This window comes from Micromys minutus (genome assembly GCF_963924665.1).
Source record: "Micromys minutus genome assembly, chromosome: 7".
Taxonomy (NCBI): Eukaryota; Metazoa; Chordata; class Mammalia; order Rodentia; family Muridae; genus Micromys; species Micromys minutus.
This window is the reverse complement of record NC_137976.1, coordinates 75,524,004-75,539,544: the sequence shown is the minus strand read 5'-3', so window position 1 is coordinate 75,539,544 and position 15,541 is coordinate 75,524,004. Positions and strand designations below refer to the sequence as shown.

The following is a 15,541-nucleotide window of genomic DNA, read 5'->3' as shown; positions in this document are numbered from 1 at the left end:
AGTGAGATAATTGTGTGGTTTTTTTTTTTTTCATTGAGTTTGTTTATATGGTGGATTATGTTGATGGATTTCCATATACTGAACCATTCCTGCATCCCTCACATGAAGCTTGCTTGATCATGATGGATGATCATTTTGATGTGTTGTTAAATTTAGTTTGGAAGAATTTTATTGAGTATTTTCACATCGATATTCATAAGGGAAATTGGTTTGAAGTTCTCTTTCTTTGTAGGGTCTTTGTGCTTTACATATGGGCATAATTGTGGCATCAAGGAATGAATTGGGTGGTGTTTCTTCTGTTTCTATTTTGTATAATTGTTTCAAGAGTATTGGTATTAGGTCTTCTTTGAAGGTCTGATAGAATTCTATACTAAACCCATTTGGTCCTGAGCTTTTTTTTTTTTTTTTTTTGTGGTTGGGAGAACTTTTAAGGAATGCTATTCCTTAGGGGTTCTGGGACTATTTAGATGGTTTTTTCCTCCAGATTTTCCAGTTATCATGAGTATAGGCTTTTGTATTAGTATCTGATGATTTTCTGAATTTCTTTGGCTTCTGTTGATATGTCTTCTTTTTCGTTTCAGGTTTTGTTAATTTGGATAATGTCTCTGTGCCCTCTGATTAGTCTAGCTAAGAGTTTATCAATCTCGTTTATTTTCTCAAAGAACCAGTTCCTGGGTTTTTTTTTTTTTTTTTTTTTTTTCTTGTTTTTTTTTTTTTTTTGTTTTTGGGTTTTTTTTTGTTTGTTTGTTTTTTTTGTTTTTTGTATCGTTTTCTTTGTTTCTAATTGGTTGATTTTAGCCCATGTTTGATTATTTTCTGCTGTGTACTCCTCTTGGGTGTATTAGATTCTTTTCGTTTTGGTCCTTTCAGATGTGATGTCAAGTGTCTAGTATATGCTGTCTCCAGTTTGTTTTTGGAGGCACTTAGAGCTATCAGTTTTCCTTTTATTATCTTTTATTGTGTCCCGTCATTTGAGTATGTTGTGTCTTCATTTTCATTAAATTTTATGAAGTCTTTATATTTTTTTCCTCTATTTTCCTGGATATTTTGTCATTGAGCAGAGATTTGTTCAGTTTCCATGGTGTGTGGTTGTTCTGCTGTTTTTGTTGTTATTGAAGACTAGCCTCAGTCTGTGGTGATCTGATAAAATGCATGGGATTATTTCAATCTTTTTGTATCTATTGAGGCCTGTTTTGTAATCGAATATGTGGTCAGTTTTGGAAAAGGTACCATTAGGTTCTGAGAAGAAGGTATATTCTTTTGTTTTAGGATGAAATGTTCAATAGATATCTGTAAATCCATTGAATTCATAACTTTTGATAGTTTCACTGTGTCTCTGTTTAGTTTCTTTTTCCATTGATCAGAGTAGGATGTTCAGTCTCCTACTATTTTTATGTGAGGTGCAATGTGTGCTTTGAGCTTTAGTAAAGTTTCTTTTATGAATGTAAGTGCCTTGCATTTGGGGCATTGATGTTGACAATTTGGTAGATTTCCCCATGTTGAGTATGAAGTGTCTTTTCTTATCTTTATTGATAAGTTTTGGTTGAATGTCGATTTTATTTGATATCAAAATGGGTTCTCTAGCTTGCTTCTTGAGACCACATGCTTGGAAAAATGTTTTTCCAGCCTTTTAGTCTGAGGTAGTGTCTGTCTTTGTCCCTGAAGTGTGTTTCCTGTATGCAGCAAAATGCTGATCTTGTTTAGGAGTTTTCCATCTATTTTCCTTTGTAGGTCTGGATTTGTGGAAAGATATTGTCTAAATTTGTTTTTGTCATGGGAGATCTTGGTTTCTCCATCTATGTTTATTCAGAGTTTTGCTGTGTGTAGTAGCCTGGGCTGGCATTTGTGTTCTGTTAGGTATGTATGACATCTGCCCAGGATCTTCTTCTGGCTTTTAGAATATATGGTGAGATGTCTGGTGTAATTCTTATTGGTCTGCCTTTATATATTACTTGCCTGTTTTTCCTTAGTGCTTTCAATATTCTTTCTTTGTTTTGTGCATTTGGTGTTTTGACCATTATGTGATGGGAGGAATTTCTTTTCTAGTCTTTTTTATGTGGAGTTCTGTAAGCTTCTTGTATGTTAGGGAGGTTTTTCTTCTATAATTTTGTTGAAGATATTTACTGGGCTTTTAAGTTGGGAGTCTTTACTCTCTTCTTACCTATTATTCTTAGGTTTGGTCTTCTCATTGTGTCATAGATTTCCTAAATGTTTTGGGTTAGGAGCTTTGTGTATTTTGCATTTTCTCTGACACCTGTTGTCAATGTTTTCTATGGTATCTTTTGCACCTGATATTCTCTCTTGTATTCTGTTAGTGATGCTTGCTTCTATGACTCCTGGTCTCTTTCCTAGGTTTTCTATCTTCAGGATTTCCTCAGTTTGTGTGTGTGTGTGTGTGTGTGTGTGTGTGTGTGTGTGTGTGTGTGTGTGTGTGTGTTATTGTTTCTATTTCCATTTTCAAATCTTAACAGTTTGATTAATTTCTTTTACTTGTTTGTATATTCCTGTATTTCTTTAAGGTCTTTACTCATTTCCTCTTTTAAAGTCCTCTATTATTGTCATGTGATTAGATTTAAGGTCATTTTATTGTGATTCAGGTGTGTTAGGATATTCATTGCTCCATGAAGTAGGATAGGTCTGTTTTGCTGGTGCCATATTGCCTTGGCTTTTGTTTTTTGTGTTCTTTCACTGGCCTTTATATAGTGTCAGCAGGTAGGCTTGTGCATCCTTGATGGGAGTAGGCCTCTGGGGCTCTGCATAGAAGTGGTTGTCCTTGATGTAAGCATGCCTCTAGGATTGTAGGCAGAGTTGATTGTCCCTGGTGGTAGCAGGCTTCCAGGAATGCACGCAGAACTGTAGATTCTGATGGCTTTAGGCAACTTGTTGACCAGGGTTGGGACAGACCTTCAGGGGTGCAAGTACAGCTGGTAGTCCTTGATGGTTGCAGACTTCTGTTTGTTTTGGGCAGCAACAGGACTCCAGAGGTGTAGGTGAAGTAGTTGCCCTGAAATGGGATGCAGCACAGGCAGGGTAGAGTTGTCAGCTGCTGTATTTGCCTAGCGTGGCCAACAGATGGAATGGGAGATCTTCAATAAAACTTCAAAGTTAAGAAGTCGTCTTTTTCCATTGAATCTCAGAGAGTGCCTGCTCCTAGGTATTCAGGTGGTGGTACTAGTTTACTGTGGTGACGCCTGTGTCTGTAGCACATATGGCTAGCTTGATGAAGGAAGATAAAAGCAGACTTGTAATGATTTTGATGGAGTTCATAAAACAAGGCCTTTCTTAAAACTTTTTATATATTCTCTTTAATTTTGAGTATTAAAGGGTTGCTTTTTTTGTTTATTTGTTTTTTGTTTTGTCAGCAATGATAGACATATTTCTATGTGGCCTTAAATGAAGCATACTTAAATACATATATCTTAATTTTTCCAGCCAATTTCTACAGAAATTTTGGAGTATTCATCAGATAGCGAAAGAGATGACCCAGAGCATACCCTATTCATTGATCCAGAATCACCTCACAAATACAAGGTGGATTTTAAATCTGATGCAAGACAGTTTTTGAGTAATCAGACTGACTCGGGAGCCAATTCCATGGAGCTCACAGTAAACACGCCCCAGAAATATACGGCCACATTTCCAAAGACTCCAGAAAAATCAGCAACAAAGAAGAAGCTTTTAAGGTTAAGTCAACTTTTATATTTTCTTTTCCTTTGTTCTTTTCTTTCTTTAAAATATTGACTAAAATTTTAATTTTAAAATTTAAAATACTTTTTTAATTGAGAAAGAAAATTGACAACACAAAATTCTGATTTTTGATATGTAAGCCTGTTTGGAAGCCAGTTTTTGAAATTGTTCATTCAAATGGAACATTTATAAATTTAATCACAGCTGTCTTACATGACTACTTTCCTTAGTAGAAATGTGTTGTGTGGCTTATCAAGTTTTATTATACATCACTGTTGCAGGTGCTATGTTAGACAGTAGAGATAGATGAATCCTTTTTTTTTAAATCAAATATAACTCATAAAATTACCACAAGCCCTTTATCTTACCTTTATGGCATGATTGTGGTTAGAGAGATTTGCCAGAATAATGCTTACAAATGCAAGAAAATATAAGAGCCTTGCTTGAAGGATTAAAAACACCTCATGGCTAAGGAGAGCCATACAGGAGGAAATGTTACTGGCTTATCAATCAGAGACTACTAGCCTTTGTAGCTAGGCAGGATATGTGAGGGAGAATTTAGAGAGATGTTCCAACCTTATGTCATATGATATTTTTGTGTGTTATAAATTAGAACAAAATAATGTTCCTTTTCACCAAACAAAACAATGAAAGTGAGACAGAACCTGTGTCAAGCAGCACAGTCCCTTATTCCACAAGTAGCAGAGAGTTTCTAGAGAATGAATCACCATAGAAAGAGAACACATATGGAGGGTTCGGGGTGAATGCGAGTCAGGACCTGTGTCAAGCAGCACAATATCTTATGACTAGATGTAGCAAAGAGTTGCTAGGAGAGTGGATCACAGTAGGAAGAAAACATGTGCAGTGGGTGGGGGTGTCTATTAATGCTGTTTCCCCAGAAAAGTGAGAGCAGCTGGCTAGAGTGGATGGAGCATAGGGCAGACTGGTACCCAAACTCACACGCTTCATGGAGAGACTGTAATTATATGTCTGGAAAGGGATTTAGTCTATAGAGTATTCATAGAGAATAAATATTTCCAGAGACAAATAATGGGCTTCATGCTTTATGCTGAAAAAATTAATATTCATTCTAACATTGTTTTCTTAAATAATGTACAAGGTTATATACTCATCTTAGAAAAGACCACTTCATAGTATCCAGAATCTTTGGGCAGCATCATGAGACCAAAGAAGAAAGATTTTAAGATTAAACAGAGTACTTAGTGACTTAGTGGTAGAAGTTTGGTTGTGTACTGCTGGAAGACCAGTGGGCTCCTGTGAATTCAGTCAAAGGAACAAGGTTTATTAAATGGTCAAGACAAAAGTGACCTCATTAAGGTCAGCATGGATGTGGCCTATATGAAGCTATTAACAGGGACATTAGACATATTCCTAATGCTAATGGGTCCAGCCAAAAGCTATAGATACTACTCTGATGTTTTAGCTTATTTGTATTGTATTGGGAAACACTATAAGCGAAACTCCTCCAGTATTACTTAGTGACCATTATGACTCAAGATAGTTGGTTATGCCAGTATGAATCCATTAATGCCCCAAATGAAGTTGTTGCTTCCGAAGAGAATGATAGTTGGACATAATAATTCACACTTACAATCATACCATAGACAGCAGAATTATAGTTCAAGACAAGCCTGGATGACGTGGTGAATTTGAAATCAGACTAGAGTGGTCTTAGATCTTATCTCAAAAATTCAAGAACTAGGAACCTAAATTCAGTGATAGAATATTTGTTTAAGGCTCAGGGTTCAGCTACCAGGAAGGAAGGAAAGAGGGTATGGATAAGATATGATGCTTGAAATTAAAATTATGTTAATGGTGCAGGTGATTTACCCAATTCTAGAACATCAAGTTTCCAACCCTGTTGAGGACCTTTTCTGTGCTAAGCATTTTTTTATATGCAGGAGACACAACAGCCATTGAAACTTCTGCCTGCTCTGGGTAGACTTGTTGTCAGCTAGGAAGTATAAAGTAGTTACTGTTCGAAGTGAGATAGTGGGAATAGCAGGTTTAGGATGGGAAGTGGTTGATTAAGCACTTTTGGAGTTAAGCTACTAGATAATGGTAGGTTCTTAGATTTGAATTAATGGAGAGTGGTGCCAAGAGCTAGCCCAGCCTGCAATGGATTTAAGGGGGACACAGAGTTGGACATAGAAGAAGATCTAAAGATCGGTGGTTTCCAGGTGAAGTTTTTGACTCATGGTCTCAGTGGTAGCTTTAAAGACTGATGGTCTCTGAACATCTAGCTCTCCAACTGTACCGAATGTTTGCTGATAACTTCTAAAAAAAAAAAAAATCCTAAAAACTTTCTTGCTCATTCAGAGGGTTAAAAACCATTGGCTTGGGTGATTAACACCTGTAGCCTAACAGATAGGTATTAGGTAAAGGATTGGTAGCTTTTTTTATTTTTTTATTTTTATTTTTTTCCCTCTCTCTTGCCCGGAATCCTCACCTCTCCCTTACCAGACTGGAGGGATATTTGGAGCAATAAACTTTTATTGAACCAGGAGAAGAGAGCCATACTTGCAGAAGGAAACTTTTTTATACAAGCAAATATGCATGAACTCTCAAGTTTATATACAAATTCACACACACATATTTATATATCTTCATGCATTCCAGTAGGTTTCAGCTATATACTTATGTTATAAGTACATATTTACATACATATCTATACTTACATATCCATATGGAGCAAAAACCCAAGTGCCAGTGCAGAAAGAACTCACTCATTCTGGATGAAAGATGAGCTCTAATCTTTATTGTATAGAGAAAGAAAAAACTTCTACTTTTTTATTGCTAAATGAATTAATTCCAAGTCTGTAAGAAAAAAAGCTTTTCCTCCTTAGTAAGACCAAGCCTGCTCTGCTGTTAAGAAAAGGTCTGTTCCATCCCATGGTAAGGGGAAGCCTGCCTGTTCTTCTTGCTCCCTCTGCAGCCTCTTCTTTGTCCCCTTTTCTCTCTGCATTCTGCATATTGCTCTCTTAAAGTTTTAATTTTTCTTATAATTTCCAAGTCATTTTACTCTGCCATCCTTCTTCCTGCTAATCTTGCTCTCTTCTCCTGCTTTGTTATAATAGTAAATGTTCTACAATGTAATTCTTTCACAGTTTTTGTGCCAGGCTTTTTCTAAGGGAATAGATTACATGGTTTTTCCAAGCATCTCTTTTTAAAAAAAAAAAAAAAGTTCATTAAACATTTAAACGTAAATTCAAATCATAAATTGGATAAGTTTACAGTAAAGAATGCATCCAATCAGACTAGACATTCATTATTTGTCATTCGCTCTACATGTTCATGGAGAATGAAACACCATAACCAAATTATCACTGCGGTTTTGTATAGATAAACCTTGTCGATATTTTGTCTTCTGTCCTTGCACCTACAATAAATTGTTAGTTTCCCTTTATGACCTTTTGTAACCTTCGCATGTGTTCTAAGTTGTAAATATCTGCTTTCCATTTCAGAAGCAATGAACTCATGACACTTGAAGACTGGCAGAGTTCTCATTACAGTTTTAATATCAGAGAGGACTTGATATAAATCCTATTATAAAGGGCTTAATGATTACTTGTATAATTTTAGAAATTCTTATAGAATAATCTTTATGAATTAAGAAATCATTTATTTGTCATAATGGCATCACTAAAAGACATGGCAAATTCATTGCTCTGCAGAGATCTGCTTAAATGGGTGGACAATACCTAGTGATTGTATGTGTATTCAATTATAACAGGGAAAGCATATTAATAGCAGGAATCTTTCCTTAAATGTAGTCTCTTCAGCTTTGCCTAGAAGAGCAAGTCCATCATGGCTTTACAGTCCATGGTGAAACCATCTCAGGGAGGTCACCTGCTGCGTTTTAGGTTCTCCTAATGGCTCCTGGCAAGAGGCACCTCGTAAATTTCAGATTTAAAAAAAATTAACTTACTTTTTAAAATTTTATGTGCATTGATGTTTTGCCTGCATGTATGTCTGTGTGAGGGTGTAGGATCCTGGAGTTACAGGTGGTTGTGAGTTGTCATGTGGGTGCAGGGACTTGAACTCAGGACCTCTAGAATAGCATCAGTACTTTTAACCTATGAGCTATCTCTCCATCCCATAAATTCCATATTTAGGGTTGACTGTGGGATCGGTAGATAAGGTGGGTAGATGAAATAGAAGGAAGCCACTCAGGATATTCATAGAACTTCCTTCCCCTGTTCCTTTTCTTTCTTCTCCTTGCCTCCTTTTCTTGGCTTTGCCTCTTTCATTCTATTCTTTTTCTTACTTTATTTTTAATTTTTCTTAATCTTGTCATCTTTATATCCTATTTGTGACTGATACTAAATCATCTTAAGAAGTCCAGATAATATTATTTTCTGACTATTGGGTCCACCAGTGGATTAGCAAGTTCATTCTTGTCTATGGATCTGAACTCACATTGCTTTTATGTATTTGCATGTTTGGCGTTCATATTTGCATCACAGAATGGGGTGTTTTCTAACCTGAGCGAAGTAATAACTGAGGCAGTAAGTACACTTAGGAGTGAACTAGTGAAGAGACCCTAGAATCGGAACCAAGCCGGTGCAGCAGTTAGACTCTGTGAGTGTAACAGCAGTGTGAATCAGGAAATAGACCTAAGAAGACTAGAAATTGGAAATGATACCCAGAAAGAGAGTGTAATACAAAAGATGTTATCATTTCCCTGTTTTCATCTGTTTCTGAGGAGGGGATGTAAAATGTAAAAGCTGTAGCTGTCTGAAGGCTTTTCTTTTGACTTAAACATAGTATTTTATAATTCATTAAACAGAGGAGGACTAGCAGAAAGACTCCAAGAACTACAGAATCGAGAGAGATCTGCCATTTCTTTGTGGAGACATCGATGCGTCTCTTACCAAATGACACCATTAGGTAAGATTTACACCCACTTCTAAAATGATGGGTGCAAAGTATCAGAGTTAAAATGTCTTTTTGTACATTAAAATCCATGATGGTGATGGTTAGTGTTTTTGTGACTTGAAAAAATTCTCTCTAATAATCTTTGTTTAAGTGGGGAGGGGTAGGCTGCTCTTTGGGGAACTGGGAGTACAGACGGTGTCCAGCAGGAAGCCTATGGTACTGGGTTTCCCAAGAGGGCAGTCATTAAACATGGTATCAGCCCCACAGCTGGCAAAGTGTTGGAGGGCTCCACTCTAGCTGGGAGGATAAAAGGCCTCAGCTGGGGGCTCCCTGCCACCTGCACTGGGTTCTAAGAACTGCCATCCAGGCTGGCCTCCCCAATGGCAACGCCAGCCTCAACCCCAGGCTCTCGGGTTCTAGTGGCTGACTTTGTAGACTATAAGCAGAGGCAAAAGGGTTATGTCTGTGGAGCCGACCCGCTGCACCAGCCCATGTGGGCTGCTGGAGATGAGTTTGAGACTAGCTTCTGGAGCACCTTCTCTAACCTGACCACTCAGCTACATGTGACCTCAGGCTCAGCCCAGTCACGCTTCACCCAGGTTTCCAACAAACTTTTCCACGAGGGCCCCAACTGGGTCCATCTTGTGGCCATCTTTGTCTTTGGAGCTGCTTTGTATGCTGAGAGTGTCAACAAAGAAATGGAGCAGTTGGTAGGACACATGCAGGATTGGATGATGACCTACCTGAAGACATGCCTGGCTGACTGGATCCACAGCAGTGGGGACTGGACGAAGTTCACAGCTCTGTACTGGGACAGGGCCCTGGAGGAAGCACAGCATCTGCAGGAGGGGAACTGGGCATCAGTGAGGATAGTGCTGATGGGGGCTGTGGCACTGAAGGTCCTGCTAACTGTAGGGGCCTTTTTTGCTAGCAAGAGAGAAAGTCTAGGGCCAGGCGGGGCTAGGTATGGCTAGGGGCCAGGAGAGCTGGAACAATAGAGAATGCCCTTGGAAGAAGCTGGATGGTCACAGAACAGAGAAAGGCAGGGGACAGTATGGGAGCCCAAGCATGCCAGGCAGGTGGCAGGAAGAATGAATTGGAAACATTAAGGAAGGTGTCAAGGTCAGGAACCCAGAGGGTGGGGTCATCCCCTGGCTCGTAGGGAGGTGGGAGGAATCATGCCCATATTGTGGGCACACAAATACCGGGAATATAGTTTGTAGTTACAAGGAAGGTGAACTTACTTAAATGATCAGTGCTTCTACTAGATGAATGGGGCTTAGGGGACCTAGAATTCACTTCCCTTTGGAATAGGTGCCTGGTGATCAGGTGACTGGATGAAATGGCTGTGGCTGTGGGCTGCATGGGTACACCTGTGCGTGTGCACACGCAAGCATGCTAGTGTATGCTGGGCTGTTTGTTGAATCTGGTGACGAGGTACTTGGAGAAAACATTCCTTCTTGCTGAGGCAAGAACAAGGGCCAGTTCACGGCCCTTCCCCTCTTCCCCTTCCCTTGACCTCATGCCTCCAGGCTGAGGGAGGAACCCTGTATCTAGATTAGGGCTCTAGTACTGCTGAAAGTTGTCAGCAGGGCTTTGGAGAGAAGAGTTCTACAGCTGGCCTTGTTCTTCATCATCTCCCTTCTGTGTGCATCTGTGTACCTGGGCTGACCAAGGGTAAGGCTGTGGAGCCTGGGTGGATAGAAGCTTTGGTAGTTGGGTTTGTCTTTCACCTTCCTCTCCAAGGGCAACACAGTGGTACCTAAAATATTGCCTGTTTCTAGAACCTCTCTATCCAGCTGAAACTCTAAATTGGGGCTCTAATTTTCTTTTAGAAGATACCGACATAAATGCTGATCTAAAATTCAGCTTAGTTCCTGAACTGTATCAGTGAGACTGCTGATGCCTAGAGAGGATCATTCCAGCTCTGAGTCCCCTGGCAGTGATGGGGACAGGCACTTCTTGACTGACCTATTCCGTGTGGTGGGTTTTGGTGCTGATTTATCAGGGGCCAAGTATCTGAGTTTTAGAGTACCTGTCATGACCTAGACACATTTCCTTTTGAAGCCATGCTCTTTGCATAAGTTGTGTTGTCTATAGTTGAGTCTCTGAAGATGGTCACATTAGAATTTACAGTCCAGACCTCTAGAACAAATCCAGACTATAGCTTTTTCTTTTGAGGGAGAAATTATTCACTCCAAATGCATGCCCTAAGCCAGACGGTGCTAAATTGCTGCTCTTTAATGCTGACTTCGTCTGCAGGGCTCTAGAACCCTACCCGACTATCCTGAGCTCTGAGCAGCTTGGCTAGGCCACAGCTGACACACACCTCTTCACTTGCTCCTAGAATGTAGCACCACATTGTGCTTGCTAGAATGTCGGACCAAATTGGCCTCAAGTGTCCCGAGTTTCGCTTTTGAGGGAAGGTTACATTTTTTTATAGTGTTTATGGGGGATGTGGGACACTGCATGTACCACTTGGTCTGATTTGAGGGTGATGATCTAAGAAACTCACAACTGTGTCAAGCAGTTGGAGTGGGAGACTCTGACTTGCTCAGGACAAACTAGGCCAGTGGTTTTCAGACTCCTTGGCAGAGCCCTGAAGTGTCCTAGGTGCTGCCTCAGGAGTCCTTAGAGAGATGTCGGAGTGGAGGGCTGGGTAGTTTGCCCTAAAACAGAGCAGCCCCACTTGTAGCTGTTTTGTTTTTTGTTTTTGTTTTTTTTAACTTGATTTTGCTGGATATATTTTATTTACATTTCAAATGTTATCCCCTTTCCCGAATTCCCCTCCATATCCCCTATCCCATGACTACTCCTCCTGCTTCTATGAGGGTGTTCACCCACCCACCTAACCGCCCCGTCCTGCCTCCCCGCCATGACATTACCCTACACTGAAGCATTGAGCCTTGGCAGGACCAAGGGCTTCACCTCCCATTGATACCCAACAAGGCCATCCTCTGCTACATATGAAGATGGAGCCTGGGTCCGTCCATGTGTACGCTTTAAATAGTCATTTAATCTCTGGGAGCTCTGGTTGGTTGGTATTGTTGTTCTTATGGGGTCACAAACCCCTTCACCCCCTTCAATTCTTTCTCTAACTCCTCCATCAAGAACCCCGTTCTCAGTTCTATGGTTGGCTGTGAGCATCAGCCTCTGTATTTGTTATAATCTGGCAGAGCCTCTCAGGAGACAGCTATATCAGGCTCCTGTCAGCATGCACTTTTCAGCATCAGCTTTATTGTTTGGGTTTGGTGGCTGAATATGGGCTGGATCCCCAGGTGGGGCAGTCTCTGGATGGCCTTTCTTTCACTTTCTGCTTCAAGATTTGTCTCCTTATATTCTACTAAGAATTTTTTTGTTCCCCCTTCTAAGAAGGACTGAAACATCCACACTTTGGTCATCCTTCTTGATCTTCATGTGGTCTGTGAATTGTATCTTGAGTATTCCCAGCTTTTGGGCTAATATGCACTTATCAGTGAGTGCATACCATAGGTGTATTTTTGTGATTGGGTTACCTCACTCAGGATGATATTTTTCAGATTCATCCATTTTCCTATGAATTTCATGTACACATTGTTTTCAATAGCTGAATAGTACTCCATTATGTAAATGTACCACATTTTCTGTGTCCATTCCTAAGTTGAAGGACATTTGGGTTTTTTCTAGCTCTGGCTAATTTAAATAATGCTGCTATAAACATAGTGGAGCATGTGTCCTTGTGTGTTAGAGCATCTTTGGGGTGTATGCCCAGGAGTGGTGTAGCTGGGTCTTCAGGTAGTATTATGCTCAGTTTTCTGCCAGACCAATTTCTAGAGTGGTTGTATCAGCTTGCAATCACACCAACAATGGAGGAGTGTTCCCGTTTCTTCACATCCTTGCCAGCATCTACTATCACCGGAATTTTTGATCTTAGCCATTCTGACTGTTGTAAGGGGGAATCTCAGGGTTGTTTTGATTTGCATTTCCCTGATGACTAACAGTGTTGATCACTTCTTTAGGTGCTTCTCAGTCATTTGATATTCCTCAGTTGAGAATTCTTTGTTTAGCTCTGTACCCCATTTTTAATAGGGTTATCTGATTCTCGAGTCTAACTTCTTGAGTTCTTTGTATTTATTGGATATTAGCCCTCTATTGGAAGTAGGACTAGTAAAGGTCTGTTGGTTACCATGTTGTCCATTGACAATATCCTTTGCCTTACAAAAGCTTTGCAATTTTATAAGTCAATTCTTGATCATAGAGCATAAGCCATTGGTGTTCTGTTCAGAAAATTTTTCCAGAGTTTATATGTTCAAAGCTCTTTCCCACTTTCTCTTCTGTTAGTTTGATTATATCTGGTTTTATGTGGAAGTCCTTGATCTACTTGGACTTGAGCTTTGTACAGGCCAATAACAATGGTTGCTTGGCTATTTCCACCCAGCGGCAACTTCAGTGCGCAGAACAGGGCTCAGCCCATCAGCCAAACGGATCAGCAGCGCCTAAAGCTTTAAAGACTGGTGAGTAGGAGACCTGGGCAGCCAGGGAGCAGAGAGATCTCTACGGAGTGAGCACTGTAAGCGCACCCCCAGCCCTGCCTGACCCAGTGACCAGGAACAGAACTTTGGAACTTCTGTTTCCACTCGGCGACTCTCAGGCATAGAACAGGGCTCGGCCCATCTGCCACCTAGACCAGTGAAGACCCAGGGACACAGACCAGATACAAAGGAAAGGCGAGAACATATCACTGACAACAAAATGGCAAGAGGAAAGAGAAAGAGTATATCCCAAGGAAACCAAGGTAACCTGGCAACTCCAGAACCCAGCTCTCCCACAACAGCAAACATAGAAATGCCAAACACTCCAGAAAAAGAAGATGCAGACCTGAAATCATACCTCAAGATGCTGATAGAGATACTTAAACAAGAACGGGAGGAAAAGCAAAAAGATTCAGAAGCTTTTAAAGGGGAAGCAAGAAAAACACTGAAAGAACTCAAAGAACTAGTGGAAAACACAACCAAAGAGACGAAGGAATAGAAGAGGGAATTTAAAACGGAAATTGACACAATAAAGAAATCACTAAAAGAGATAACCCTAGAGGTAGAACACCTAAAAAAGAAATCAGGAGTCACAGAAGCAAGCATTTCGAATAGATTACAAGAGATGGAAGAGAGAATCTCGGGGGCAGAAGATAACATTGTAAACATAGACAAAACAGCCAGAGAAGATGCAAAAAACAAAAAGCTCCTAACCCAAAATGTCCAGGAAATCCAGGACACAATGAGAAGACCGAACCTAAGGATAATAGGAATAGAAGAGGGAGAAGAGTATCAACTAAGAGGCACAGTAAATATCTTCAACAAAATCATAGAAGAAAACTTCCCTACCCTCAAGAATGAGATGACCACGAGCATAAAAGAAGCCTTCAGAACTCCAAATAGGTTGGACCAGAAAAGAAATACCTCCTGACACATAATAGTCAAAAAACCAAGTGCCCAAAGCAAAGAAAGAATACTAAAAGCAGTAAGGGAAAAAGGTCAGGTAACATATAAAGGCAGGCCAATCAGACTCACACCTGATTTCTCAACAGAGACTATGAAAGCTAGAAGAGCCTGGACAGACATCATGCACACCCTAAGAGAGCACAAGTGCCAGCCTAAGCTGCTATACCCAGCAAAACTGTCAATCACCATAGATGGAGAGATGAAGATATTTCAAGACAAATCTAAATTTACAGAATATCTGACCAAAAACCCAGCACTACAACGAATTATAGGTGGAAAACCCAATACAATGAGGGAAAATACAGTCTAGTAAAAACAAGAAAACTCCTAAACAAGAAAACTAAAAGAAGAAAAAGACACAGACACAACTCAACCCAAAAAAGCAACAATGGCAGGAAACAGAAACAACTATTCCTTGATATCTATTAACATAAATGGACTCAACTCCCCAATAAAGAGACATAGGCTATCAGACTGGATACATAAACAAAATCCAGCCTTTTGCTGCATACAGGAAACTCATCTCAGAGACAAAGACAGACACTATCTCAGAGTAAAAGAGTGGGAAAAAAACTTCCAAGCAAAGAGCCCCAAGAAGCAAGCTGGAGTGGCTATTCTAATATCAAATAAAGTAAATTTCCAACCAAAAGTTATCAAAAAAGATAAGGAAGGACACTTTGTACTCATTACCGGGACATCTGTCAGGAGGAACTCTCAATCCTTAACATATATGCTCCAAATAAAAAAGCACCCACATTCATAAAAGAAACCCTACTAAAGCTCAAAAAATACATTTCACCCCACACAATAATAGTGGGAGACTTTAATACCCCACTTTCACCAATGGACAGATCATGGAAACAGAAACTGAACAAGGACACTGCAAAGCTAGCAGAGTCTTTGAACCAACTAGAATTAATAGATATATACAGAACATATCATCCTAAAGTAAAAGAATACACCTTCTTCTCACCACCCCATAGCACCTTCTCGAAAATTGACCACATAATTGGACACAGAACGAGCCTCAATAGATATAATAATGTTGAAATACTCCCATGCATCCTCTCAGATCACCATGGTCTACAGCTGGTCTTTAACAACAACAAAGACAACAAAAAGCCAACATACACATGGAAACTAAACAATGCTCTGTTAAATGATAGCAGGGTCAAAGAAGAAATAAAAAAAGGAATTAAGGATTTTCTAGAATTCAACGAAAACGAAAACACAACATACCCAAACCTATGGGATGCAATGAAAGCAGTACTGAGAGGAAAACTCATAGCCCTAAGTGCTTCCAAAAAGAAACTGGAAGGGGTGTTGGATTTTGCCGAATGCTTTCTCAGCGTCTAGTGAGATGACCATGTGATTTTGGTCTTTGAGTTTGTTTATATGGTGGATTACGTTGATGGATTTCCTTATGTTAAACCATTCCTGCATCCCAGGGATGAAGCCTACTTGGTACGAGGGTTATT

General features: G+C 39.9%; 2 protein-coding genes across 2 annotated transcripts in view; both read left to right on the top strand.

Moving 5' to 3' along the window:
• The window catches only part of SPIDR (scaffold protein involved in DNA repair), a gene marked incomplete at its 5' end in the record, with an annotated part of 232,876 nt that overhangs the window by 78,612 nt on the left and 138,723 nt on the right, over positions 1-15,541 (top strand). Inside the window, 2 exons of the mRNA XM_080919387.1 lie at positions 3,433-3,683; positions 8,498-8,598. Of these exons, the coding sequence (XP_080775513.1) occupies positions 3,433-3,683; positions 8,498-8,598 (352 nt within the window). The remainder of the gene's footprint in view (positions 1-3,432; positions 3,684-8,497; positions 8,599-15,541) is intronic.
• LOC308422575 (bcl-2-like protein 2) lies at positions 8,967-9,560 on the top strand (the record flags this gene model as incomplete). The annotated part of the gene is made up of 1 exon (XM_080919211.1): positions 8,967-9,560. One exon carries the CDS (start codon positions 8,967-8,969, stop codon positions 9,558-9,560), a length of 594 nt encoding a protein of 197 aa, XP_080775337.1.